Consider the following 27,219-nt stretch of genomic DNA (forward strand, 5'->3'; position numbering starts at 1 on the left):
AAGTTTGAAAAGTATTAAATTATTTTGGTTATAAGGGCAATAAAAAAATACCAATCTACTCCATGAAATATATATTAAAAGCAAATAAATGCTTAGCTACAGATAACCCAGCACATTATTATAAAATGTTATGAATCGTGCTTCAAGAAAGTAGGAAATAAGCTGAAAATGACATCGAAACAGTACCTAAGCAGTATGACCAGCCATATCCAAGCTAGATAGAGTTATCTCCCTTGACACATCAAATCCTCTGTGCAATGCATACATCATTAAAACATGGCATGCCAAACACTAAAGCCTTATGTTTGGCAGAGTCAGAAGTTATAACAATAACAATGTGGAGGAGTTAAGCATTAACCACTGAGCAGAACATTGTTGTTGATTATTAGATTTTCTATAAATTCATTTTTTTATTAAAATAAATCATACATGTTTTCTTCTTTCAGTACAAGACATAGCTGCATTTTGTTCTGATGATGTTAAAAGAGGAAAAGTGTTGTATTTGGCTAACGAAGAATATCCTAAAGCTTTCACTTCCATGAAGCCATCGTGTAGATGTGTTGCCTCGACAGAATTCTCTAACGGGATTAATCTGTATTCTATTGATGTGTTGATTGCTCGTGCAGAGTTTGGACTTCAATCATGTTCTAGGAGTATTCATATTACTGATAAACATGCCTTCGAAAAGGATATAACATGTGGTCATCGAGGCTGGTTCGGGTATAGAACTGTGTATAGTAGAACTGTTAATAATGTGTCAATAGAACTTCAAAATGCACGGGGTGAAGGAACAGCATTTGTTTGGCTGGAAGTAAAAGGTAGGGCTACTTAACCCAAGATTATCTTTACTATCTCCCTTTTAACAACAATATCTTCAAACAAATATCTCTAAATTCCAAGTTTCATTGAAAAGAATAAGTCAACTTATTTTAGGATTTTTTTTTCCAAAATAAACATCTTACATCTTACATCTTTACAAGTTTTGAACTGATGGCCTAGCTTAAATAAATGTATATAGCAATCAGCAATAGTTTAAAATAACTCTATTATAGCACTATAACACTTTGATTGGGGTTCTAGTTATCATCACTTCTATTATGAGCCCACTTTTAATGTGGACAAATATTGTCTTCTTCGTTATCCGTCATTCTGGCGTGAACACTCTACAAGTCATAGGATTATTAATTGTTCGTAATAAAGAATTTTATTAAAATTCAAATTATATTGATCACAAATTTCAGTGTTGTCTTCACTTATATAATCTAGTGAATTATACAACAGTTTGGGTCATATTTAGACTTTTCAAACTTGTGAACATGATGCAGGACAAGTTCTTTATGGAAATTCTTAAAACTTGGTAGGATTGTAGATTGGGGCTTAAGTTGAAACCCTAGCGATATTCAGTACATGTATTTTTAAATTGCAAATAGTCGAGTTATTCCCCAAGTCTACATATCAAATATATAACATCTGTGAACATGATACAGCTCTATCCTTGATTAAACTAACTGTTTTTTATCATTTCATTAATCAGTTAATATTTCATACTTGTTAGCCACCAATTCAAACGACTATGTCCAGATTCACTGTGGGGAGGCACTACATAAACTGCTGGTTGGATCACATGAATCAGGAGAATCAAGACGTGCTGATGCTGATATAATTAAAACAAGTCAAACAAGCACAGTCGGAGCTAGCCCAAATCGCCCAGCATCATCATATGGTCCTAATTCATTATCTTCAGATATGGGTAAGTGTCATATTCAGTGACATTCATCTTAAAGGCTTGATGCATCATTTAGCACTATAAGAATCTCTAGCAAACTTCATTATTGTGAAAGTTTAATTTCTAATAGGAATATCAGAATGGTTCAATTCCATTCAGTATTTACAAAGCTACGATAAATTGAAATTTCATCGATCAATGCTTCTTGTGTGTATTAAGACGCGAGAAATTTGATATTTTAGTGAAAATGCAAATGACACATCCAACCTTTATATTTATCTATTTATACACAGAAAGACAAATAGTTTATTTAGACCTAAATTATAATTTTGTTTCAGTTTAACCCCGATTTTTACACTACATTGTAATCTTACCAACTTTCTAACACAACTTTGTTCTGTCAGTGAAAATACTATGTTAATAACCTTTCATACCATAATCCAATACTCATCTGCTCCATTCTTAAAGTGATTGGTTTTAAAATTCCCATAATTCACCACAATACAGACTATTTGATATATCAATCAGTTCACGTGATATGAACGTTGTCTTCAAAGAAAATATGTTAGATGTCCCCCATCATTTAAAGCTACGTTCCCAGAAAAGTATTTATAGGGTGACTATGTCCAATCTTACTAGAAAAATAATGGATTCCCTGAAAAACACTCATGGAGCAAATACAGGACAAAAATGTACGCGTTTCCCTAATCGACAGCCCAACGATTAGGAGTGTCTGCACGTGTGACGTCGAAGGTTGCACGCGGAGATTGAGCGCTTGATGAACATGTTGTCACATGTTGACAAACTTTATGAAGAGTTAGACTTACAACACTTTCGGAGATAAAAATCATGGAAAAAGACGCGGGCAGCGGATAATCCGAGAATTTAATTAAGCTTTGATATTTGTAATAAATAGTCAGCGATAAAGGCAACATCGTCTTGTGTATGCAATGAATTCTCCTCCGACTTCGCACCCGTTGCGTCACGTGACACAAGCTTGACCTCTTTTGATCGATTTTTTTATAGCCGGCTATTCCCTGACAATTGCAATGTTTTGAGAAGGATTTGAAGCAAAATTATGATAAATTAATTAGTTTGAATATGTTTTTAGTCCAAATATATCATCAAATCACCCAGTTTGTATCTGGGAATGTACCTTTAAGATTGAGAATATGGATACTATACTTCCTTGATAAAATCAAAGACACAAATATTTTCAAAAACACCAGAAAAGACATTATGATCTGAACAAAATCTTGTTAGAAACATATCCGAATAAGTACTTCCCTGCAAATAATTTTTCTAAATTTTGCTGAAACACCTCAAGAGTTTAAGGATAAGCAACCATTTACACCTTTAAGCTGCCCATAACTTTCTGGAGCCACATAACTGTATTTGGACAACCTGGACAACCACACACAATTGACACAACTACCACATTTGGTTGAAATCCATCAAGCAATTGATGAAAAGATATAATTTTGTGAAAGCAAGCTGCCCCAACCTTATTGTTGCCACAGTATAAAATCCAAAAGTCTTACTCAATACATCTAAGGAATAAATTGAAACTCTCCAATATATTTTGGTCAGTTTGGCCTATTAAGTTATGTTGCCTATTTAAATTACCTAATCTTACATATATAATTATTATTCTAGGCATAATAACAACCGATCCTATGTGGATATTCAGCCGATCCCAAAATGCGATCAAGACTTATTTTCTGTATAATACTTCCTTTAGAATATTTGTTCTGTCCACTCTACATGAATTCATTCTTTCATTAACAGCCTTTGACCTTTTTAGCTGTATATATTATCAATTACCGAATTGCAAACAAGGCATATATAAGATTGTCAAAAATGTTAAATTACAAATGGGATATCATATAAATATAAAATTGTAGCATATTTACATATATATTTGTTTATTTTTCAGCTGCTATAGTTGGTGGTATTGTGGTTGCCGCTTTCTTTATATTTACCATCGTAATAATTGCTATCGCTGTACACTGCAGACGGTGAGTAAGGTTTTATTAAATTTATAATTCGCTACAAATATAAATTCAATCATAAAGTAGTTATCTATCAATAACGAGGCGAAAATTCATATTTCCAGACAGTAGTTGTCCAAAATACATACATGATCAACAGGAAATAAAAAACAGTTTTCGCCAAAAACATGATGAGGGTGTTAGTAATGAGTGCCATAAATATAAAATATGTGACTACAGCATCAACTCATAAACAAATGGTTGAAGAATGGTTTATTATGCAAACTTAGACTGTAATCTTTTTTTTCCCCTGTCGTTAAAAATATGACACTTAACAGTAAAAGTTGAATAGGTAGAATTGTTGGCTTAATTATACTCAACAGAATATATTTCTAAAGATCAATTATTTGGTGAACATCCAGTCAGACATAACCGCAAGTTCCATTTTGGTCCATTATATCAATTTGCTTTCTATTTTTCAGAATACGAAAAGAGAAAAACAAACCAACTAAAGTTGAGCTTTATCCTGCCATACCACCGGCACAGTTAGAAAGCACTTCCTACCATCACTATGACTATGATGATGACCATTACTGTTCGATTAGCAGAAGTCCTTTAAAAATGTCAAACTTCTCTGATTGCCCCACAGGAAATCAGACATTTCGTGAATCGTATCCCCCAGATATCGTAACTGACCATGATACTTCAAACGTCAAGGCGATGGACGACATCGAAGGTCAGGCCTTGATACATCACAATGGTCCACAAAGAGATTACATGTCCATTGACGACCGAGAATTAATTGGACATAAAACATTGCCAGCCAACACATCATCTATAAATCCTTTTCCCACCAAAACCCCACCAAGCAAACGTAGTAAAAGTGTAACCTTTTCCCAGCCTGTTGCTATGGTTACACCAATGAATTCAGAATCTGAAGAATCGGTTCCAGGTCAACCTGTAAAACTAGTTAAACCCTACATTAATCCAGATGATGATTATTATGAATTCCCCCCACCCCCTCCTCCCGAATCACTTGAAGAAATAAAACAAACTGAGAACAGTCCGGTCGTACAACCCCCCGATAACATTACAGATCTCTATGCCGTGGTAAACAAACCCAAAAAATATGTGCCTGTTGACGACGACAAACCTTATGATAACATTACAGTTATTGATCGACCATATTTAACATCTCACGAAAAAGCACTACTGGGTCCACCAAACGGCAACTATCAAATACACGTCAATGGCATGGAGCACCTACCACATAAAGTTGAAACTGGTGTATAAGATTCAATATTTCATTACATAACCATTGATATAAAATGTTCATATTTAGATATCTAAGCCTTAAAAACTGCAGTGCTTCATATATTGTTTACTTTAAATTTCTGACTGTTAGAAAATGGAATATATCTAGATAAAATCATAATGGAAATAAACAATATATACAAATGTATTTTGAAGGTACAACTGAATCAGTTGGATATCATCAACATAGCCTACATATTGATTCATTAACTGTTTTATATTCAATTAATTATTTGATATACAATCCATCTTTAGTAAAATTTGGTCAGCTAATTCCTAAGACTACTTAAATCATTTAGTTTCAAAATGCTTTTTTTTTTATTCAGTATTCATTTTATAATGTGCAATAATACTTTTACATTCATAGAAATTATTCTAAATGGTAGTCTTAATTAAGACTAGTCGCAGGTTTTTGGAACTCGTACAAAAGGGCTACTTGCCAGGAATAATGCATAATACAATACTGTAATATAAGTTAATGTAAAGTAAGAAACTGATGCAAGAAAGAAATGAATGTGTTATCACCAGTCACATTTATTGCAGTACTCTTATTTGTTCTGTTGTAAACAAAACACCCCTAAAAAAGAAAATACAATTACCACCAGTGATTCATTATTTAGTGGGCTAATCAAATTCGTTGCTGAACTAACAGTGATGTAATCATGCTAATATTACTAGAAACCACCTACTTTAAACAAGGGTTTGACTGGTTTCATTAATTTCAGTGCCCATTATTGTCGGCCCCCTTTATTGCAGTACTCTTATTTGTTCTGTTGTAAACAAAACACCCCTAAAAAAGAAAATACAATTACCACCAGTGATTAATTATTTAGTGGGCTAATCAAATTCGTTGCTGAACTAACAGTGATGTAATCATGCTAATATTACTAGAAACCACCTACTTTAAACAAGGGTTTGACTGGTTTCATTAATTTCAGTGCCCATTATTGTCGGCCCCCTTTAGGTTCCATTGCATTTTTTGTTTTACACTATCTTTATAAGGCATACATTATCTCATTCCTTTTGTATAAGTTTGCGCCATGTAAGCATTGTACTCGTAAATATATCTTTGTATAAATACTATTTGTTCTTTTTTATTTTCTTTTGTTGTTATGTTTTTAATTTGTTTCTAGTCAAAACTAAATAATATCTGCCAATTGTCTTGCTAATTTTTAACTTTATTATATTAGTAAAATTTTATTAAGTGACCAATGATGCCAATTTGATTTTGATAATAAAGCCAATAACTGTTTCTTATAAAATGCTGACTGTAACACATACATGTACAGGGGCGGATCCAGGATTTTCAGAAAGGGGGTTTAAGAGTGCAAAGCCCGGCCCTCGGTGGGAGGACCGATGGGCAATCAACCAAGTCACCAACTGGCTCGTTTCGGAGTAAATAACGATGGGGATCACTACTATTTTTAAGTATTTTTGTTCTCCTTTCTCCCAAATTGTTCGCCACCGCAAAAAAAGGGAGGGGGGGGCGTTTCTACATAACTAATTCTTGCTCAAGATCATCATCATCTTACTTGGACTATAGGACTATATATTTGTATATGGCTATAGATAAATTAAGCACTCAGATAAGGTTATAGATACTTATAGACTTGCACATGATTTATAATGACCAATTACTACTATTCATAGGGTAATAATCTGTACATTTATTTCTATAATATATAAAGGCAGCTATATCTGTATCATTGCTTTATATTTCAAATCATCATGCAGTTAAAACTAGATGTAATCCATTCATTTGTACAGTCTTGCAGGACACATCAAATTAAAAAAAAATTGACAGGCCAGCTAAATCCCTCAAATTTGATTTTTTCAAACAGAAATTAGCAGATACTTCTTGCAAATATATGGTAATTTAGACTAAAGTTTGCTATTTTCATTGAGAAATGCAACCATAAATTTGATCACAGGTTCATGTATTGCCTATGTATATCTTTATTATTTGGTCATTAAATTACAGTTTGTTACATGAAAAAGATTGTAATATCAAACATGTTTTCAATTTCCTAAATAAGTTAAAATATTTCCGGTGTTAATAAAATGACATGAATTTTCTTGTATGAAATTCATCTCCTATTCAATATCTTAATTACATATGTAATTTTGCTTGTACAATGTGCCTATATCTCTGGTATTATGTAATAGTAATACTCATAATATGCAATAAATATTTGTTCCCATATGTTGTAATATTTGTATAATCTTTCATAATTTATGTCATTAAATGTTTTTTTATCTACAAATTAATAAAAACTATGTAAATAAAAGGACAATTTATTTTTTTTTTTGCTCAGGTAGAGGAGAGACAGAGTGATTCATATCATCCACTCACATAAGTAAAATGGTGTTAGCCAGGGATGCCAGTGACGTCATCATCATGTTTCACTTTTTCTGCCATTAAATAATATTTTAACTGAAATAAAAAGAAAATCATTCAAGTTAAATTTAAATGATTTTCAGTTTTTTAACAAGGCTTTTACCAGTACAAGAATTTACTGATGCACTTAAAAGTTTGTTTTCGTCAGGTCATTCTATAATGAACAACTTAATGTTAAGATGACCTTGTACTATTTAATATCCTATAAAGTAACAGTTAAATAAACTCAATGAGTATGTTGAGGAGTTGACTGTCGTCCATTCAAGAGGAAAATGACAGAATATTAATGAAGGACAAATATAACATAACAAGTACCACCCTTTGGCTCCTAGCACTTCTAGGGCAACCATACCTATTTTTTCTTTCCTACTTTCACAAAGATAAAACTATAAGCTGTTTTTATGACTATATTATTAAAGCTAATCTTTCCTGTACAACTGGTTTAACAGGTCCATTTTAGGCTTTGTGTGATGCCCCCTATAGTTTTGGGGAGGCCACTGTGGCTCAGTGTGTATGGTGTACCTCAGGATTCATCAGTGTGGTTTCGTCTTGTCAGCAAGGAATCTACTAACTTTAGAGGGTCCACAAGCTATGTGGGTGATTTTCGTCAAAATCAGATAAAAACTGTGATCTCTAGTGTGATATTGTTTTGTTTATTGTTTGTTTCAATATCCGAACCAAAAATATATATAATAGCTACAAGAAATAGATGAGATAATGGTTGGAATTTAGGGCAGGTGTAAAACATTTCTGTTATCATGTAGTAGGGTGTGAAACAACATTACTAAATTTGACACATGTTTAATGCCATGTCCTGTCGGTCACATGTAATATTTCTAAGTATATCTCTATAAGTTGTTATTGGAGAGTAGCAGGTTCTGTCAGTCAAGTGTGCATAGTTCACATTGTAGGGTTGACTTTTTACTCTTGATCTAAAACTGAAATTTAATAGAATGGAATGGGGTTTAATATCTCATTGACCACTTTGCCTGGGTCATGTTATTACGATTAACAATATGATGGTTGAGAATCACCAGCAACATTTCCACATACTTATACTTCAATAGAAACTGTCATAGGTTATGTGCACACAAATGTGTGCATGGATGGTGTTCAAAATTTAAAACCATTAATTGACTAGGCACTTCCCTTGAGTCCACCCACAGGCAAATGAAATCTGGGTTTTAAATTTCCAAAGATTCTTCCTGTGACACTCTATATGTAGGCTGATATGTCTAAATCAAAAAGAAGTAGCAAATGTCTATTCAAACCAGCGGCTGTCAGGCAGGATACGTCCACATTTTGCAAGAGATGGATAGAGAACAAACTAAAAACAAAAATGATTTTTTGTACAATCAGGGGCCATAATCCAGAAAGTTATGGTCTGAAATGCGCAAATATCAAAAGGGACTGAGATTTTTGGAATATAAAGATTTGTTTTAAGTTTCATCAAAATCAGATAAAAATTGTGACCTCTAGAGGGTCCATAACCTTGGTATTACATACTTAAACAATTTGCGCACAAAGAGCGGCCATTTTGTCGGGCAGTTTCATTTCGATTTTCCCGAAATTCGAATTCAACCTTCACTCTGGTGGAATGGTGATGTATCTAAATGGTTTTTAAAAATGGAAAAAAAATTGTGACCTCTAAAGAATCCACAAGCTAAAAATGCGATTTTTCGACCAATCAGGGGCCATAATCCAGGAAGTTATGTGCCGATATGTGTGATTATCAAAAGGAATCAAGATCTTTATGATAAATACATATATTTAAAGTTTCATCCTTGATATACCATATTTTAACACAATTTGCGTACAAGGGGCGGCCACTATGTCCGTCACTTTTAGTCTGATTTTCACGAAATTTGAACTCAACCATCATTAGCGTATAACTGTGATATATTCACACATTTTTTTTTTAAACCAGATAAAAATTGTGACCTCTATAGGGACCCATGCTCAAAACGTGATTTTTTGTATAATCAAGGGCCATAATTCAGGAAGGTACGATTCGATATACGCAAATATCGAAAGGAACCAAGATCTTTGGGTTATAAACATGCATTTCAAGTTTCATCAAAATTGGATCAAAATTGTGACCTCTAGGAGGTCCACAACCTTGATATAACAGATGTTTATACTATTTATACCAAGATCTTTGGGACATAAACATGCATTCCAACTTTCATCAAAATCGGAAGAAAATTGTGACCTCTAGAATGTCCACAAGCTTAAAACATGATTTTGCGTACAATCAGGGGCCATAATCCATGAAATTATGGTCCGATACATGCCAATATCGAAAGGAACCAAGATCTTTGGGGGATAGACCTATATTTCAAGTTCATAAAAATCTGATAAAAATTGTGACCTGTAGAGTGTCCAGAAACAAATTGTGGACGGACAGACGGATGGACAGGGGCGACAACAACATACGTCCACATGAAAATGTGGGTGTATAAAAACGTTTGAATACATCATTACTAACATTAGGAAATTACACTTTTGTCTAGTAATTAAACTAAACACTTGCATAATAGTGAAATCAGATAGACTAACAGTTACCGTGCATGTACCCAAATGTTTGAAAAGAAAAATTTCACAGTGAACAAACCATCCTTGTTCTCCATAATAAATGCATTGTCAGATGAGCTTATAAAAGAACGTAGCTAGCTCTTCAAATATTGACTTATTTAAAGAATTCAGAAAGAATCCAGAAGGTTTTCCAGCAATAGTTTCCCTATTTGAACAATAATATGTACATAGATTTACTGTTTATAAACAATGAAATATCATTCATACTCAATGACATAAAGATTATTGATTGAATACAAGGGAAACAAAACATGAAATTTGGTATACCATCTCCATTTATCAGTACATGTTGTTATATCTCTTTAGCATAAAGGAGCTAAATCGCTAATATTTGGGACCTAGAAATTGACACAAATGGGTTGCAATGCATATAATATTGTAATATGAATGTATATAAACTGATTTAAATTCAGTTGTTTCCAATTTTAATTTCTAATCAGTTATGTTCGGCGAAATATACCCTAAGTCTCAATCGAATGGCAATCTCTAGCGTCTGGTTATTCCATTGTTTACCGACAGCATTAATTGCGCATGCTCTCCAGATAAGAATATGGCGTCACAATTGTGGAATACGTCTAGCCTTGTTCTTCGACTCCCTTGTTACAAATGACGCTGAAACGCACTATGCTACACGATTCGTGTATCAATGGTAAAATGTTTATTTTGTCTTAAATATTGGATATTGGAAGCCCATCTTTTCTCGGTAAGATCACAACATCAATGTTGATTTAAATTGACAAATAATTCGAGTTTTCAATGTTGAAGACTTTGGATGATATTGAGTTAGAGACTTAGCTACTGTTAGCCACATTTGCCCACATGCCTTTGATCTACTATGCGACACAACACAGGATAACAAAATGTAACTGTCAGGTAAATCTTTTCAACACTAGATGACATATACTTTCATTAAATATCTTCTGTTTTGTTCTGTTTCAATTTTACATCTTCTCTAGGAAACTTTTTTAAAATTTTGTTTTATGTTGCATTCATTTATCAGCTGTGATGTATTCAGTTTCCATCATTACATGCATGGTATGTGCAATGTGGGGGAGCAACATACCGCTTAGGGGTCTTTGTCCTGTCCAATGTACACATAACCTTAACTTTTTTCTCCATCCGAACGATCACACATTTTTTTCTAAACCACATGGTAGTTACCACTAGCAACTGCAAAATATCTGGTAAAAATTTCTGTGTCGCTACCACTATGATAAAGTATTACTTACTATTTGAGTTATAGTAAGGTGGTTCATGTTAAAATTATAAATAGGCTATTTTTTCACATTTTTAGGCATTTGATTAGCATACATAAACAAAGTTTATTTTCCAAAGACCCAGTGTTAAACGAGAATTGGGAGCAATGGTGCTCAGTGAGTAAGACATTGGTGCAGAACAGAGGGCTGGCAAGCACAACATAAAGTCGTTTGGAAAATACGAAAAACCGAGGCCCCTTAGCGCTACTGTCTGGGCAAAATTTCCCTCGTAGTACACTGTATGGTGTATGCCCATTTTCATTAGTCCAGTCAGAGCAGAACAGTAGAACGATAAACCCCATTTCATTTGATTTCATTTTAAAGAAATTTATTTAAAAAGCAGCTTAAACTCATATTCTTAGCTTTTTCTTCTGTTTTCTTCTACTGACCTTGTCAGTTATAATTAATTCCTGGTCATGTTAAACTATTTACCTAGTAAAGTAATATCCTAGATCTTTACCTCAATTACTACATAAAAATATTGACATAGAGATAAATTCAAGATGGTGAAAACAATGATCGTGTACATGTTAAGTCTATCATTCATTTCTGTATTTTAATCTTTGATATAATTGGTCAACAATTAACCTATATAACTATAATGTAGGTGAAGATCCCATGGTATATATCATTGCAAGGCCATACACACTAGGACAGTGATGGCATTTCACTCATATATTCCAGACATGTCCGGCGCTATTTTCCAAACATCCTGAATTTTCCAACCAGGAATATGCCCAATCGGACATCAAAACATGGTGAACAATATTCAAAATTCCAAAATTAATATAGTGTACTACGTTCTGTCTACCGCTCAACCCGATTATCGTTGATAATAGGCTGGATTGATTAAGTAATTAAGAGTTCAAAATAGACTTAATCCTTAGTCGGACAATCCAATTCTGAACAGAAGTCATTGCTTCTCCTTTGTCGGACTATGTATCAATCCAATAAGAGTGATTATAAACTTAATCTATGTGATTAACTCTGGGTTTCTCCATTGTCAGACATGTCAGTCAACAACATGTAAAAACTAGTCATATATGTCACATATCCTATTATATTCGTTAACTTGTTACACACTTACACACATAGTTATAATACAATAACCGAAAATTAAATTAGAAATCTTGCGAGACAGGTGAAATTACGAGAGATGTAAACGTGACAATTATCATATGGAAAATGTTGTATAAAAGATTCTATTTTGATGCATATTCTCAGGTTTATAATAATATTTTGAATGGGGTTTATGTTTTTAAAAAAAGAAATCAACAAGCTGAGAAATGTCAACAAATATTTCGATTGGAATCGTGTAAGTAGTTAATTGTTTTACATCAAAGTCGAGCGCTATTATTTAGCAGATGATGTCACTTACTTTGTATCATGGAGCGACAGTTACTTCCCAAAAAATTGTTTACCTCCATCTGTATGCAAGTCAAAACGGAGTATAAGACGAATGTCGGACTTCTGCTAAAAAAAGTGTCGACTTAGACCCTGAAAAATACGGTAATTTTGGAGGAATATTACTGGCGTGAATTTGATCAAATTGTATGGCGTATGCCTGTCTTCATTAGCCCAGTTCGGAGCAAAACATCAGGACGTTAACCCCATTTCATTTCATTTACATGCATATCAATGTGTACACAGGTGGACCTCAGTTTTCTTTATCACCTGTCCAACTGTCATTCTAGCCAAGATTCTAGTGCCAACTAACACAGTCTCTGCTAATCCTTACTGATTTCAAAAATAAAGTTGAACTTTTAACCTAATGCAAGTCTGCAGGTTACCATTACAGGCAAATGTTATGTACCTATAACATTGTTTTAATATATATCTCAGTTTCTTGTTCAACCTGGCTAGCTGACAACGTATTTGAAGAAGCTTTGACAATGGTAGTGACTATAGGTCGTTCCAAACTTGATGTGAAACTTCCTGTCTGTCCTCAAAACCTGACTGCAGCTGTGCTATGGATTGGTGTAAAATTTTCCCTTTTAAAGGAGATAATCCACCCATTTCTATATAGACAACGACAACACTTTTTAAACAACCACTCTGAAATGTCACGTATGTTTTCATCATCCCAGTCGGTCCAACTGTCGTCTATGATGGCCCATGGCTATCATAGAGAAATATATTAAACAAACCAAAATAAAAACTGTCAATAAAATTAGAACAGAAATAAAAATTACACAAAATATAAATAAATTAAAATGAAAATGCACATAACAAGGAACCTTTGACAATAGGAATTCAATAAAAACTAGGTGAAAATGCTGCTGTCCTGGCAAATTTAACCTCGTAGCACACTGCCTGGTATATGCCCATCTTCTTTAGCCCAGTTGGTTCAGAACAGTAGGATGTTAACCTCCATTTCATTTGATTTCAACATCTTTATTTTGGTGGAATATAGAAACATATCATCTCATCTGATTTCAGCATCTATATTTTGGTGGAATATAGAAAAAATATCGACTATCTTCATCAAAGTCCACCACTACAGATCTCTGCGATTTTATTGCGAAGGACTGCACAAGACTTTTAGCCCCCTTTGCTCCAAAGTGAGTTAGGGATATGATCTTAAAAGTCTATTAATGATCTCTAGGGAAGGTGGTAGTATTTTACCAACTACCTTGTAATTTTAGGTCAAATATATCACCTTTGATTATCCCAAAGTTGCAAAATTATTCAAAATCTGAAACAAATGAAACTCAGCAACATCCAGCCACCTATATTTTGTTGAAATTTCTAGCTAATCTATAATATGCTTTAAACCTTTTTGAAAATAAAATAATAACAATAATGCAGTCTACCGCTAAACAAATAAAGAACATAAATTCCAAAATGCTATCCAATAGCTTTATCAATAATGCACAAGAAAGTAACATGTAACTATATGTTTGAGTCTTCCTACAACCATTTCAAAAGATTATCACGTTTGTTCAAACAGAGGTGTATTCATTGGCTTAGTTCACAAAACAATATTTACTTTTAAATAATCGCTTCTAAACTTACTTCAATTAAAATAGAGATGTGACGTCGTTTTTTCCAAAAAAATCATTTAAAATATGGACGTCAGGGAGACAATTAAAAGTAGTTTTTGGTGTTTTGATGAAGTATATTTAAATGGAACTTGTTATGGTTAGATCAAGTGTTGACCATCATGTGTTTATCAAGAAGGAGGGGAACGCTACTCAAGGGATTTCTGGACTGTCATCTTCCCATCATCTTGTAATGTAAATAGATCTTCTGTCTTCTGTTCAAACATACGGCTGTTGTAGCAATGTATTCTTTCTCCTGTTTAAACAACATGTAATTTCATTAAATCTGTCCAATTCATTTTATTTCTACCAGAATTGTTCCTGTACAAAGAATTAAAGATAAAGATATGAAATGTAAAATGTATGTCAATGTAAGATGGTGAGTTAACACCATACAAAAGAAAGTGGGGATCTACATCTTCTTCAAATAGGATGCACATACATCTATTGTGTATAGGAAAACAAACTACTACATATTTGTGTTTGTATATTCTATGTGGTGTTCAAAAAAGTTTTGAGCAATAAATTTCAATTCAATTCTATTTCCTTAGAACTCTATGAACACTAGTTAGAAATAGTAACCAATGATAATTCAAGCATGTGGTGGAATAAAATCATATCTTCCATTAAATAGTTTAGAAGCAAAACTTTAAAAGACTCAAATTGAATCTTATTTTTCTAGAATAGTATTAATGTTAAGATGGAATTGTGATCCCTGTGTCACGATTTGGCTCAATACCTGGTTTGGCTCAGTGCCTTACATTTTAGTTTCAAATTGAGATCTAACAGCAACATTTTTGCAAGTAAAATACAGTACTATACATGTATGGATAATAACACTGAGAATTCGCTTAACATTTTGGTAGAATATATGGAAACCGAGTTATTTCACTATGTGCATGTGTGTAGAAGTGACAGTGATTAAAGCTAGTTTCATTGACTTTCTACCCCGAACTATTGTAAATGAGGTTTATAAGTTATCAAGATGCAAATGTAGAAGTAATTAAAATCATATGTCCAAAAGGTCTTCAAGAGTATAAATAATTAAAAGACAATGAATCTTGAGTGATTAACGATGCTGAGACTCTGATCTAGAATATTGAATTGAACCAGATATCCTAACTTTATACAATGGTCTATGACGAGAATCAATTATACAAATACTCATTATAAACATAATTAACATGCCAAACATATTTCCCTAAAATGTTTCAAAATCTATCTAATCAAAACAGGAAATTTTAAATAAATCAATAAGTCTGTACAACATTCGTAACATGATGATCTCTCTGATGGGAATCTAAAGTTCTTGTGAGACAAATCATTTTTCTATACGAATACCTTTTTCTTTTTTCTTTCTCAACTTTAAATCATACCATGTCTACTGATCTGTAATCAGACAAACTTGATTAGAACATTTCCCCAGTGATTCACATTGTCAGAAAATCTATGTGGTTAAAAATAAGTTTCTATGAATAATAACATGGTGTCTAAATGATGCAACTATAAGCACTTAGTAAAGAGACTGGAACTGCATAGGTGTGTCGATTAGGGAAATGGAAAGAAAGAGAGAGAAATGTAGTTTAAGGTGGACTCAACACGAACTAGATCATTTCGTAACTAATATGTGTTTCATTTTTATGTCAATAACTTGTTTGTATTGCACTACACTAAGGAGTCTATACCTGAAAGGACATACACATGTAGATTATTAACAACTCTACCCCACATACATTTTGAGACTTGTATAATGACGTCATTATTTGATTTTTTGTAGGTCTTTCAAAAGAGAATGAACTAAAATCAAAGTTCAGTAACTTATCACTTTATTCAATTTAAAACTTCAGTGAAACCTATTTTTTTAAAAGAACTGCACAAAAATGCAAAATGTTTGTTTTGATGAAGAGGTCATACATGTCTTATGCACTATAATCTGAAAACTTTAAACAAACATGTTTTCATTGAGAACACCAGAACCTTGATCAGATTCACAGTTAGGGATAAATACTTGGCATAAATCATAAACAAATAAACAAATCCACATTGTTCAAGGACTTCCAACAAATCTAGAAGCACTATTACCAGATCTCTTAAGACCCTGGTATAAGCAGACACAGATAAGGAAACACGCAAAAAAAACAGATGAAACAATACCCATTTTAAAACATTTCTTTGATTTTGTTTTAAAAATAACTCACTGGATGTTTATTTTCATCAGTGTCTATTCTAGTCCATAAGCATGTTCATTTCTGTTTCTCATGTTGCCACCTCACTTTTTTTTTTTTACAAAACAAAGTCTGTGGGAAGATTGGGAAAATTGGCAAGGATACTGTATGTGTAGACTTATTACACATTTGTGGCAACTGGCACCATTAAATTTAAATGCTGTGGCGACATATAAAATAAATACAAAACAGACAGTGTTTTATAGCAATGCTAAAAGCATTTAAAAACAGGTTGCTTACGTAGTTGAGTAAATCACATTTTAAGTTTTGAAGTCATCCAATTTTGGACACATTGATAGCTTTTAGAAAACATGCCTTTTTGTGCATGCTTGTAACTTAAGACCTTAATATGCAAACATAAAGAGAATTTGGTCTCTAAAATATATTGCTTATGATCATTTGTTCATTTAAAATCAACACCACAAATTTGAATCACAGGTCGTAAGTAAAACATCCCTATCTAGTAATAAGTAATAAAACATTGAATAAAACATGTTACTTTAACTTTACTCATTATACAACCTTTTCATTTTGTTAAATTGGCTCAAAACCAATGAAAATTAGGGTATAATATCTTTACTGAAGAAACATACAATGAATTAGTTGTATAGTATTTATCAGCAGACATACTAAGCGAATCATTGATTAGAACTTGCAGTAAAAACAGAAATGATTGATTGTAAATCGATTTACATACATTCTACTTACATTATTATATGCATTGCGACCCATTTGTGTCAATTTCTAAGTACCAAACAATAGAGATTTAGCTCCTTTAAAAAAGACAAACATTGATAAAGATAATGAAATTGTATGACGTTCTTCTACAACATCTATACCAAAATAAAGGACACAATTTTAGAAAAAAACAAAACAAATAATTTATTCCAGAGCAGTTCAAGTAGAAAACAGCCAACTTGATACATATTTTATTTACGAGGTTAAGGTATCTGTTTAAAAAGTTTAAAGTACTATCTGTGGTTTACTGATTAATTGACCAATGTGATTTACATCATAATACTGTCCTTTTCTCACCCGATTTAAGTATTGAAACAGAGAAACTCTAAGCAAACATTAAGACGACAAGAGAATGTGTATTGAAGATCCTCACAGCCAATACAACACAAGAATAGAGATGTGAAAGGCAACGCTCACTTCAGTAAGACCAGTAAAAGCGAGGGCAGAGCATGTCAAATGGTTTGTTACTGTTAATTTTCACCCTCTGTCAATAAGACTGGACCAACAGAGGATTTGTCCACAACAAAGATATCAGTGATTCTCTTTTTACCACGGTATACTTTAATCTTGACCAGCTCACCCAAAAAAAAGTTTCCCAGCAGAAGATGATTGTGACAAGCATCTCATTCTCATGAAAACATTGGACAAGATGGACCTTGTAAAAAATTGGATCCTCATTTAGGAAAATAACAGTTTAGTTGACTAGGGAAGTTAACGATGGGATATATTTCTTTGTGTTTTTATCTTTAATTCATATATTCAAGAGGTTTATTCCTCTTTCTAGCTGTGATTCTAAAAAACATGTATGCAATGAATATCAACTTTGTAATTGTATCACTTCTGGTGACCATGGATATAGTATTTATTAACTGTAACCCAAAAGGTAATAACAGATTTTTTTTTATTGATAATCACATGCAGATAAGTGTTACATTTATCAGGAAATTGCAATTTGAAGGAATCAAGCTCTGAATATGATAATCTGAGAATTGCTCAGAACCTTGTTTTGAAAGTTAAATGCAAGTTAATATATTTCAGTTGTCATAACTCACCACACCCCTTTAGGATGCAAAACTGAAACCATAGAGTTTTAAGTGATCAAGAATCAGAGAAAATTATTGCTTTGAGTCAGTGAAGTCAGAGCTATAAAATGCATTATTGTTTCTGTTTGATCAAGATATAAGGCAACTGTAACTATATTACAGTTATAAACAATCCAGTATATTTGTTGATTTAAATCAATTTATTATACATTTAATCCTTTTAAAGGGAACTGATGGTAAAAAAAACCCACTCCCAATTGAGTGATCTAACTTGAGGAGAATCTGTTTCAAATGGGAATTTTCGTTTGATATATCTGATCAATTAGAATTTGATTCACTAAACAAATTCTATGTACAAAATATCTTATCAATCCTCTAAAGAGTGGGAGAATAAAAATGTTGCTCTTCCTGTAAAATGATTTAGTTTATGAAGAGAGGGAAAAAATAAACTTCTTAATTAATTCAAATATTAAAGCTTTATTTTTTAATTTCAGATGAAATAACAAATTCAGCATGTTATGGAACATACAATAACTTTTTAGACCTTGAATGTCAATGGAGGGACAAAATAAAAATTCACAAAGTGTATCAAGGAGCTAAACCAACAGCATTAGAGTGTCCATATCCAACAGACCAAAATTCCTATAAGGAGGAGTGTTGTGTACCCACGGAAGAGGATTGTATGTTTGAGATTCAAACGGGAGAAACTAATTCCTATGAATCACTGTGTAATGGTAAATCTACATGTAAACTGTTAACTATGTGGAGTGGAACAACCGGACTCTGTGATCCTAAAAAGTTTAATCCTCACACCAACTTCATGAAAATCACATATTCCTGCTTATCAGGTAAAGTTTACTTAGAATTCTCTCCCCTTTCTATGTAATAATTATTGCACAAGGCCATGCGGCTTAAAGCATTTACCGTTTTGTTTGATTAAAGAATTAGGTTTTGAGTTTTCTTTAGTTAATACAGGTGGAGTAGCATTTAACTGTAATCCTATAAAGTGGGCTTTTACCAACTTTTTAACCAGGTTTGTTTGAAGACTTTTTTTCAATGAATATCTTTTGTACTTGTATCGTATCTATTTATTATAGGCCTACCTTTTTTTTATGTTTGCGTGCAGCCTTTTAGATACAATTTACAAAGTAAACAAATAAGCTTACCTTGTCAAATTTACAAATTTTATTTCTTCAATAACAATTTGTACAGCATACATTTCAAGTATTCAGCACTGTCTTCATAGAGCAAAAAATCCAATTTGGTGACACTTCTTCTTTTTACCTATTAATTGAATCATTATGTTAAACTGACAATGTCCACTGATTTTCTTTCCATAATTTACAGTGACTGTATTTGAATATGTTTATATTATAACTGATTCTGGGTTGGTTTCTTGACAAGATAAATAGAAAATACCAGACATCTTTAGCTTGATGTATCTCATTCAATTCTCAGAGAAATCTAAATTTGTGAAGGTATAACTATGGTGCATTTATGTCTTTTGTGTTAATCATTCATCTATCAAAATTATTTATTTTATTTTGTATATTTTTATCATCTAGATATAGCCCTTTGAAACAACTGATTGTACTATACAATTTGATTGTACTATACAATTTGATTGTACTATACAATTTGATTGTACTATACAATTTGATTGTACTATACAATTTGATTGTACTATACAAACTTTTTGTATTTATAAAGTACACCTTGAACTTTAAACCTCAGGTTTAATTCAAAACCTTGCTTTGTATGGTAATGTGTCTTGTATTTTTTCTATGTATTCACAAAGGAATCAAGTTTAGAAAAGCAGAATTAGAAATAAGTAAAAAATAATTCATAATGTACACAATACCCTTCACCTCAGATTTGTAGTGCGCATCAAAAAACCTCTGACAGTTTGAATTCTGTAAAGATTAGGCAGAAGAAACGCTGTCTGGGCACATTTCTCCTCCCTCATGTAGATTATAAGATTTGTTCTCTATGCAAGTCTGGGGTTCGATCCCTGGCTTGTACATTGTTTGTTTTCTCCAAGTACTCCAGTTTCCGGACATTTTTAAGACAGGCATTGAAATCAGCCGAAAGTTAAAATCAGTGCTGTGATTGTACCCAATGAAATTGGTGTATTTTAAAAATATTTTATGCTCCTGATTTAGTTCAAAACTTTGCTATATTTTCTGATTTTCTCGAATGGACTATCTTACAGGAATGAAACTGTAGGAAAAAATAATTAGAATTCAGTAAATAATTCATAACTTTAAATCTCAGTTACATCCAATACTTAGAATTAACGTTAAATAAGTTCTTAATCAACACTCCATCTTTTTATTCAAAGAACCACTGAAGATTTTCTTGACGATTTTTATAAACTAGAACTGATCATGAATTGTTGATGTAATCTTATTCTATTTGTAATAGGTTTTCCTATTTCAGAGTATACATGTATACAATTATTTATATTTATTTATTTCAGATGATCTACAATTATTTTGCTATTTTCATAATATTATCTGCAACCATTTATATTTTCTTATTTCAGATAATCTATATTTGCTCCAAATTGGTAGTGTGCAGACTATCTACAAGATTATTATCTGATGATGTACACACTACACAGTGATAAACATTTGCCTTTTCTTATTACAGATTATCTATCCTGTGATAATCATTAAATGATAGCATTCCAATTATCTACAAAGTTACACTGTAACCCAGGTATCATTTAATCTTGTGTATCTAGCACTAATTTCTTTTACATTCGTTTAAAAATTTGTAAAAACTGTTTAAAATCACCATAAATCGTTTAATTTGCAGTTCTGTCCATTTTAAAGCCGACCATTCAATTTTGATAATGAGTGTCCAATTTACAAGTGTTTAATTTCTCAATCACTGTTAAAAAATAAACAACCCAATTGATTAATGATGTACATGTATAATGATTAATTTTTGAATAGTGGTCAGGAAATTAAATACTTGTAAATTGGACACTCATTATCAAAATTAATCAGTCAGCTTTAAACTGGACACAAGTACAAATTATATGATTTTTGGTGATTTTAAACGATTTTTACCAATTTTTAAACAAAGATTTGATATTAAACAAATGTGAAAGAAATTAGTGCTAGATAAACAAGATTAAATGATACTTGGGTTACAGTGTTACCATCATTTATATTGTCCTATTTCAGATTATCTACTACAAAGTGATGAACCAGTGTATTTTCCTATTGTTAAATATCTACAAAGCGATAATCATTTGTATTTTCTATTTCAAATTATATACACAGTGAAAATCATTTTCATTTCCCTATTTCAGATTATCTACACAGTGATAATCATTATATGATAGAATTTGGTTTATCTACAAAGCTATCATCATTTATATTGACCTATTTGAATTTTCCTATTACAGATTATCTACACAATGATACTAACTTACACTTACCTATTTCAGTTTAAACAGTAATAATCTTTTGTATTTTCCCATTTCAGATTACCTACAGAGTTATATAATCATTTGCACTTTCTTTTTACAGATTATCAACACAGTGATAATCATTTGTATTTTCCTAGTTAGATTAATCATTTGCATTCCATATTTCTCCTACTCTTTTCATTTCTGTCTTGGGTAGATAGGGTATTTACTTTTGTAGAAATTGTATTATATATTACCGATATATCAGGTTTGGTCAGGGTGGGATATTTGTTTGGAAATAAATACATTTATTAAAGGTGAGCATACTGTATGTGTCAAATATATTACCAGTAGTTGTTCATGGATTTATTAGCTACTTTATATATTTCCTACTTAATGGTAATGGAAAATTCCTAAATTTCCAAATAGTAATTGCATTATAGGTGGCGGTACAGGCGGTATATGATAACAAAAGGAACAAGAATGCATGAAATGTAATGTAACCCTACCTTCTTCTAGTTTAATGCCTTTTACTAAATATCCATCAGAATTTATGATCTATATGCAACTCTTGTTTTCTGGAAACCATAGACATATACATGTAACAATGATCATACTCCTAAAATATGCCAAAAATAATACACGTTACACATATCATAACAATCATACTCCTAAAATATACCATAATCATACATGTTCATCTATTCTTCAAATATACATACCGGTATATCAATATAACATTACACATCAAATTTGTTACCATGTGAACACAACAATTATATTTATAACCAACACAAAATAAACAAAATTTTGTATATTAAATTTTTATGGAACCCAGAGATGGAGATTTAGTATTCTAAAACAGATCTTGGTAGTGTTGTGTTCCATATGTCTTTTCTATAAGCTTTATTTGTGAAATTCAGATCTATAAAAATTACACTTTTAAATCATTTTCTACACAGACATTACTGGATATGCTAGATAATTCCTGAGAACTTAAATTATTATTTTATTCAAGTTACTGACTGGCTTTTTTTGCATGCCCATATCCTTATCAATATGTATGTGTATATAAGCTTAAAAAATCAGTGCATCCCTAATATTTATATATGGTGGCTAGTATGATATACATACATATAATCTAATCTTTAAGTGGCATTTAGTGATTGGGGTACACAATAACAGAACACAATTTTTATAACGATAAGAGGATACTTGTCGAAACGTCGTGCTATTAGAATAAAACCAGTGATTGTTTCCCATAAAAATTGTGTTCTGTTATACATATAATCACCTGCATCATAATAAAATAATATCGAACAATAGCTACTTTTAAAAGATTGTAATGCATGGATTGTTATATATATTATATACATAAATATTTTATATACCAAATTCTCTTTAATTTTATCATTTCAATTCAAATAGTCTTCATTCATCACTGTTTTCCCAATCATTTCTTTTGTCTGTTGTACTTCTGTTTTGAGGTGTTATGTCCATGTGATTTCCTTCAGGTACATATATATCAAGCTGTTACAGGTATCCATAGATTTTATATATGTATATACGTATACTTTCATGGTTATTTTAAAATATGCCACATCAATGAAATATCTTTAATTTTGTTTACTTTATTTTTACAGATCACATTACAAAATCAACAACAACAACAATAAAAACAACAACAACGCCATTAAAAACATACATCACACCAAAAACTATGACAGCCAGACCGTTACCAATACCAATTCCTAGAATTATAAAAGATAATACATCTACGACATCATCATCTACTAATAATAAACCCATCGAATCAACGACACCAGTAAATGCAGCTGGATCTGCTACTAGAGCTAGTACTATTTCTGTTACTGGCTATCAAATACCCCATGAAAAGTCTCTCAGTCCATCCACAAAAGCCAATAAAAAAGACGACAATTCTTTTGCATGTGTGTAAAGAATAAATGAAGAGCTCTATTCAAAAGTGTGATAAATGTCATTTCAGATTTGGGACAAAAACAATCAGACTTCTTTTTAAGTGATTAAAAAGACAAACACATGATTCTAAAACAATTATTCACCGCACATGGAATTAAATACATTAGGGTTAATATGTGACATTGGTGTTTATCTCATTATTGAAAAGTGTTCTTCAAATACAATGTTCAGTAATGTAATTGTAAGAAACACTTAAACTACTATCACTTCTAATGATAAGAAAATCTTTAAATTTCCATTTACCATTATCAGGTTTTAGCTTCAATCAAAGACAAAGAACTTAATTTCCTTAATCCACTAAAGATTATTACAATGTCTTTTCAATGATTCTTTAATCTTAAATTGATTTCAGTTACTACAGGCATGATGGGAGGTATGGCTGCTGCTATCATAGGATTAATGCTTACAATATTTGGATTTTTATTTTACTGGGGAAGGTAATGATATTGAATTACTTATCCTTTAGTTTATATAATACAATATGCAATACATTGTATTTAGTGTTGGCAAGCATACAATGGATAGTTCAATTCTAAAACTTTATATTTTCAGCAAGAGTTATCTCTCTTTAGTCTTCAGATACTTTATCACTTTGATTCCTTGAAATATGAAAATAGCCCCACAAAGTTTATGGATTCAATGCTTATACTCTAGCATGTGAAAAATATGTTACACTACATAATTTTTTAAGTCTTATTAAAAAGAAAACACACAACAAACTGCAGAAATATTGTTCAAGGATACAAATAAATATAGAAAGAGTTTGTTTTCAATGAATATTTTTTCTTCTTCAGAAAACGAAGACATATGTCTATGGTGAAGCCACAAACCAGTGTGTGGGATTTTCTACTTTCTCAAAATATAAACTTTAGACCATTCAGGAGAGGAGGGTACGATAATTTTAATAGCCATCGTTCTTCCATCAGTTCCGACGGGGAAGCAAATTCACCTGTTCCGCGAAAAGCAGGCTGGACGCCAAATATAGCTGTTGAAACTGGTAGCATGAATGAGCCTACTACGTCTGATGATAACTGTAGTATTGTTGATGTTCATAGGAACGGCCATGTTTGAACAAATATTCACCATTTAGTTCTGTTTTCAAATGATGTGTGCTTGATTAAAATCACTATGCTCTTCAGTAGCATCTTGTGATCACTGTGTTCAAGATGAAAAAGTCGTGTTGTGGTGTTTTATAAGTGAATTAACATAAATTGTGAGATTTCTCATTTCTAGATTGTATATAATACTTCATACATTCATCTGCGTTTGTGATATTTTACATGATGTATCAAACCACATGTATGTCTGTGTACATATTTGCAATACAACAACTTTTTGTGTCCGTACATACACTTTGAACACTCCAATACCTAACGTTTTTAAAAAATATTTAATTATGTGACAATGGATCTATGATTAATGTTTAGATATTGTCTATAAAATATGTATCTAATTTATTACCACAATGTATGGAACCATAGGATTATTGTACATGTATTTCAGTTTTTTTTATTTGTGTTTTCAGTTTTGGAATTAAAAACCATGGTAGGAGAAGTCAAAGTGTCAGTTAAATCAAGCTAAAAATAAACACACAAAAAACTGTGCCAAAACTGAGCAGCCAAATTACAGATAGGAAACTTTCAAAGGCAATTAATTACTGTCATAAAAATTAAATATTTCACACAATGATCGGTACATGAACTCTAGACTAGTACACTTTTAGACTAATAAACTATTAGAGTAGCATTAACCTTAAAATCAGCACCAAAATGATATATCTGCACTTTCCTTCCATGGCTATTAACTTCATATGTTTTAACTTTTTTTCTTCTCTACCTTTTTCTTTATTGAATAATAAAATAATATTTACTTCTGGGGCAGACAACATAATAATAAGTTAAACCTGACTTTATAACTTAACAGAAAGTATCTCTGGTAATTGGACAATTTCCAATCATAAACTTGTCATGTGACAAAATCCCCTCATATTTCAACAGATAATAGGATGAGGTCTCCAGGTTGCGTCTTTAGAGTTGTAAACAGGTATATGTAAAAGAAGATACAGCCGTTAAGAGTCAAAGACATTAAACATGCTGGACCTTCATGATACCAAGGTTATGCCTAGAAGTTTTAAATAAGGTACCGTATTTATGGGGTATAAGGCGATGTGGAGTATAAGTCGAATCGTCATATTTTACTGTTTTTCCGACCTCCATCCATATATAAGTCGAAGCGGTATATAAGACAAAATTTATGTTTTTCAACTCCACGGTAGCATTCTATTATCGAGATTCGAGACTGTTATCCTAGTCTAATAAAATATTTCGACTGGAATGGTGCAACTTAAAGTAGTTTTGTTTTAGACGATAGTGCGTGTGGCATCGTGGAGAGACAGTAACTCAAGTAACTGACTTTTTTTTCACCCTTCATCCATATAGACAAGCGGAGTATAAGATGAAGGCCGGACTTCGGCAGAAAAAATTATCGACTTATACCCCGAAAAATACATTATACGTAAAATTAAATATACAGCCATATTGACTCCTTATAACAGAAGTTGAGAAGTTGAAGTCGGAAAAGATCTGCCTTTGTATTGGATTTAAATATTAGTTGTTATGTAGTAAATTGTAGAAGTGGAAATTCAGATGACTGAAATTACTTAAAGCAGTTACCTATTATTAAACATACATTATGCAAGCGCTAAATCTGCCTATTGCAAGTCTTTCTTTAGGTCTGAAATGTTATATAAACTATTAATTAGACATTTATTAACATGAAAAGACCTTAATCAACTCTCGCTGCCATCTTATGTGTCAGATTTTCACTGGATAAGAATCCAATCTGCTGTTCAATGCTCATTGATGATTAAATCCAAAAATGGATAATCGAGACTATGTTTTTTTTATCGTACCGACTTCAGTAATGATGATTGAGGCTAGGCCTAAAATTCAACTGCTAATATCTCGGTTCAGAGTGGAGCAATATGACTGAAATTTTCTGCATATTCCCTTCCTTTACATTATCTAGTTATTAACCATTATAGTGAGAACTGCCAGCTCTTTATCTAATATCCCATAATGCATCTTTAAGAAAGATAGAAATTGTCATGACCTAATGTATATAATTTACTGCTTGAAAGAAACATTTAAATTTTATATCTCTTCTAGGTAGCTCTGATTGAATAATTTTGTAAATAGTATGCTACAATGTACAATAAACACATTTTTAAAAAAAAAATTAGTCACATTTTCAGCTGATTAAAGCAGGAAGAAGAAGGGGAACCTGGAACAGAAGGTAACATCCAATCAACACAGTAGGCCTACAGTTAAATCCTTATTATAATGTTAGCATTTTCTTATCTCACCAGTTCAAACTGGTATGTCCTGAAAGTTCCAGTCTGTTAGCTTGATTGTTGCAGAAATGGAGATTGTGGGAGGAAATAAGAAAATGAGGGGTCAGAGATAACCCACAGT

The 27,219-nt window shown here is 32.0% G+C and overlaps 2 protein-coding genes and 1 long non-coding RNA gene across 4 annotated transcripts in view; 2 read left to right on the forward strand and 1 right to left on the reverse strand.

Moving 5' to 3' along the window:
* LOC126812345 (uncharacterized) overlaps nucleotides 1–7,319 on the forward strand; it is a 60,425-nt gene extending 53,106 nt beyond the window's left edge. For both annotated transcript variants that reach the window (XM_050538707.1, XM_050538706.1), the window contains 4 exons: nucleotides 447–818; nucleotides 1,556–1,750; nucleotides 3,663–3,744; nucleotides 4,200–7,319. In XM_050538707.1, the coding sequence (XP_050394664.1) occupies nucleotides 447–818; nucleotides 1,556–1,750; nucleotides 3,663–3,744; nucleotides 4,200–5,010 (1,460 nt within the window). In that variant the 3' untranslated portion in view covers nucleotides 5,011–7,319. The remainder of the gene's footprint in view (nucleotides 1–446; nucleotides 819–1,555; nucleotides 1,751–3,662; nucleotides 3,745–4,199) is intronic.
* On the reverse strand, nucleotides 7,308–22,352 carry LOC130010942 (uncharacterized). Its single transcript, XR_008786228.1, has 3 exons — nucleotides 22,258–22,352; nucleotides 19,494–19,611; nucleotides 7,308–7,465 (listed from the first exon to the last, which is right to left on the reverse strand). It is a non-coding gene; the product is annotated as an uncharacterized LOC130010942 (long non-coding RNA).
* Nucleotides 17,544–26,961, forward strand: LOC126812348 (uncharacterized). Its single transcript, XM_050538710.2, has 5 exons — nucleotides 17,544–18,167; nucleotides 18,822–19,175; nucleotides 23,392–23,697; nucleotides 24,099–24,183; nucleotides 24,541–26,961. Exons 1-5 carry the CDS (start codon nucleotides 18,086–18,088, stop codon nucleotides 24,815–24,817), a joined length of 1,104 nt encoding a protein of 367 aa, XP_050394667.1. The 5' UTR covers nucleotides 17,544–18,085; the 3' UTR covers nucleotides 24,818–26,961.
* The last annotated feature ends 258 nt before the right edge of the window (nucleotides 26,962–27,219 follow it).

This window comes from Patella vulgata, chromosome 2, assembly GCF_932274485.2.
Source record: "Patella vulgata chromosome 2, xgPatVulg1.2, whole genome shotgun sequence".
NCBI classification, from domain to species: Eukaryota; Metazoa; Mollusca; class Gastropoda; family Patellidae; genus Patella; species Patella vulgata.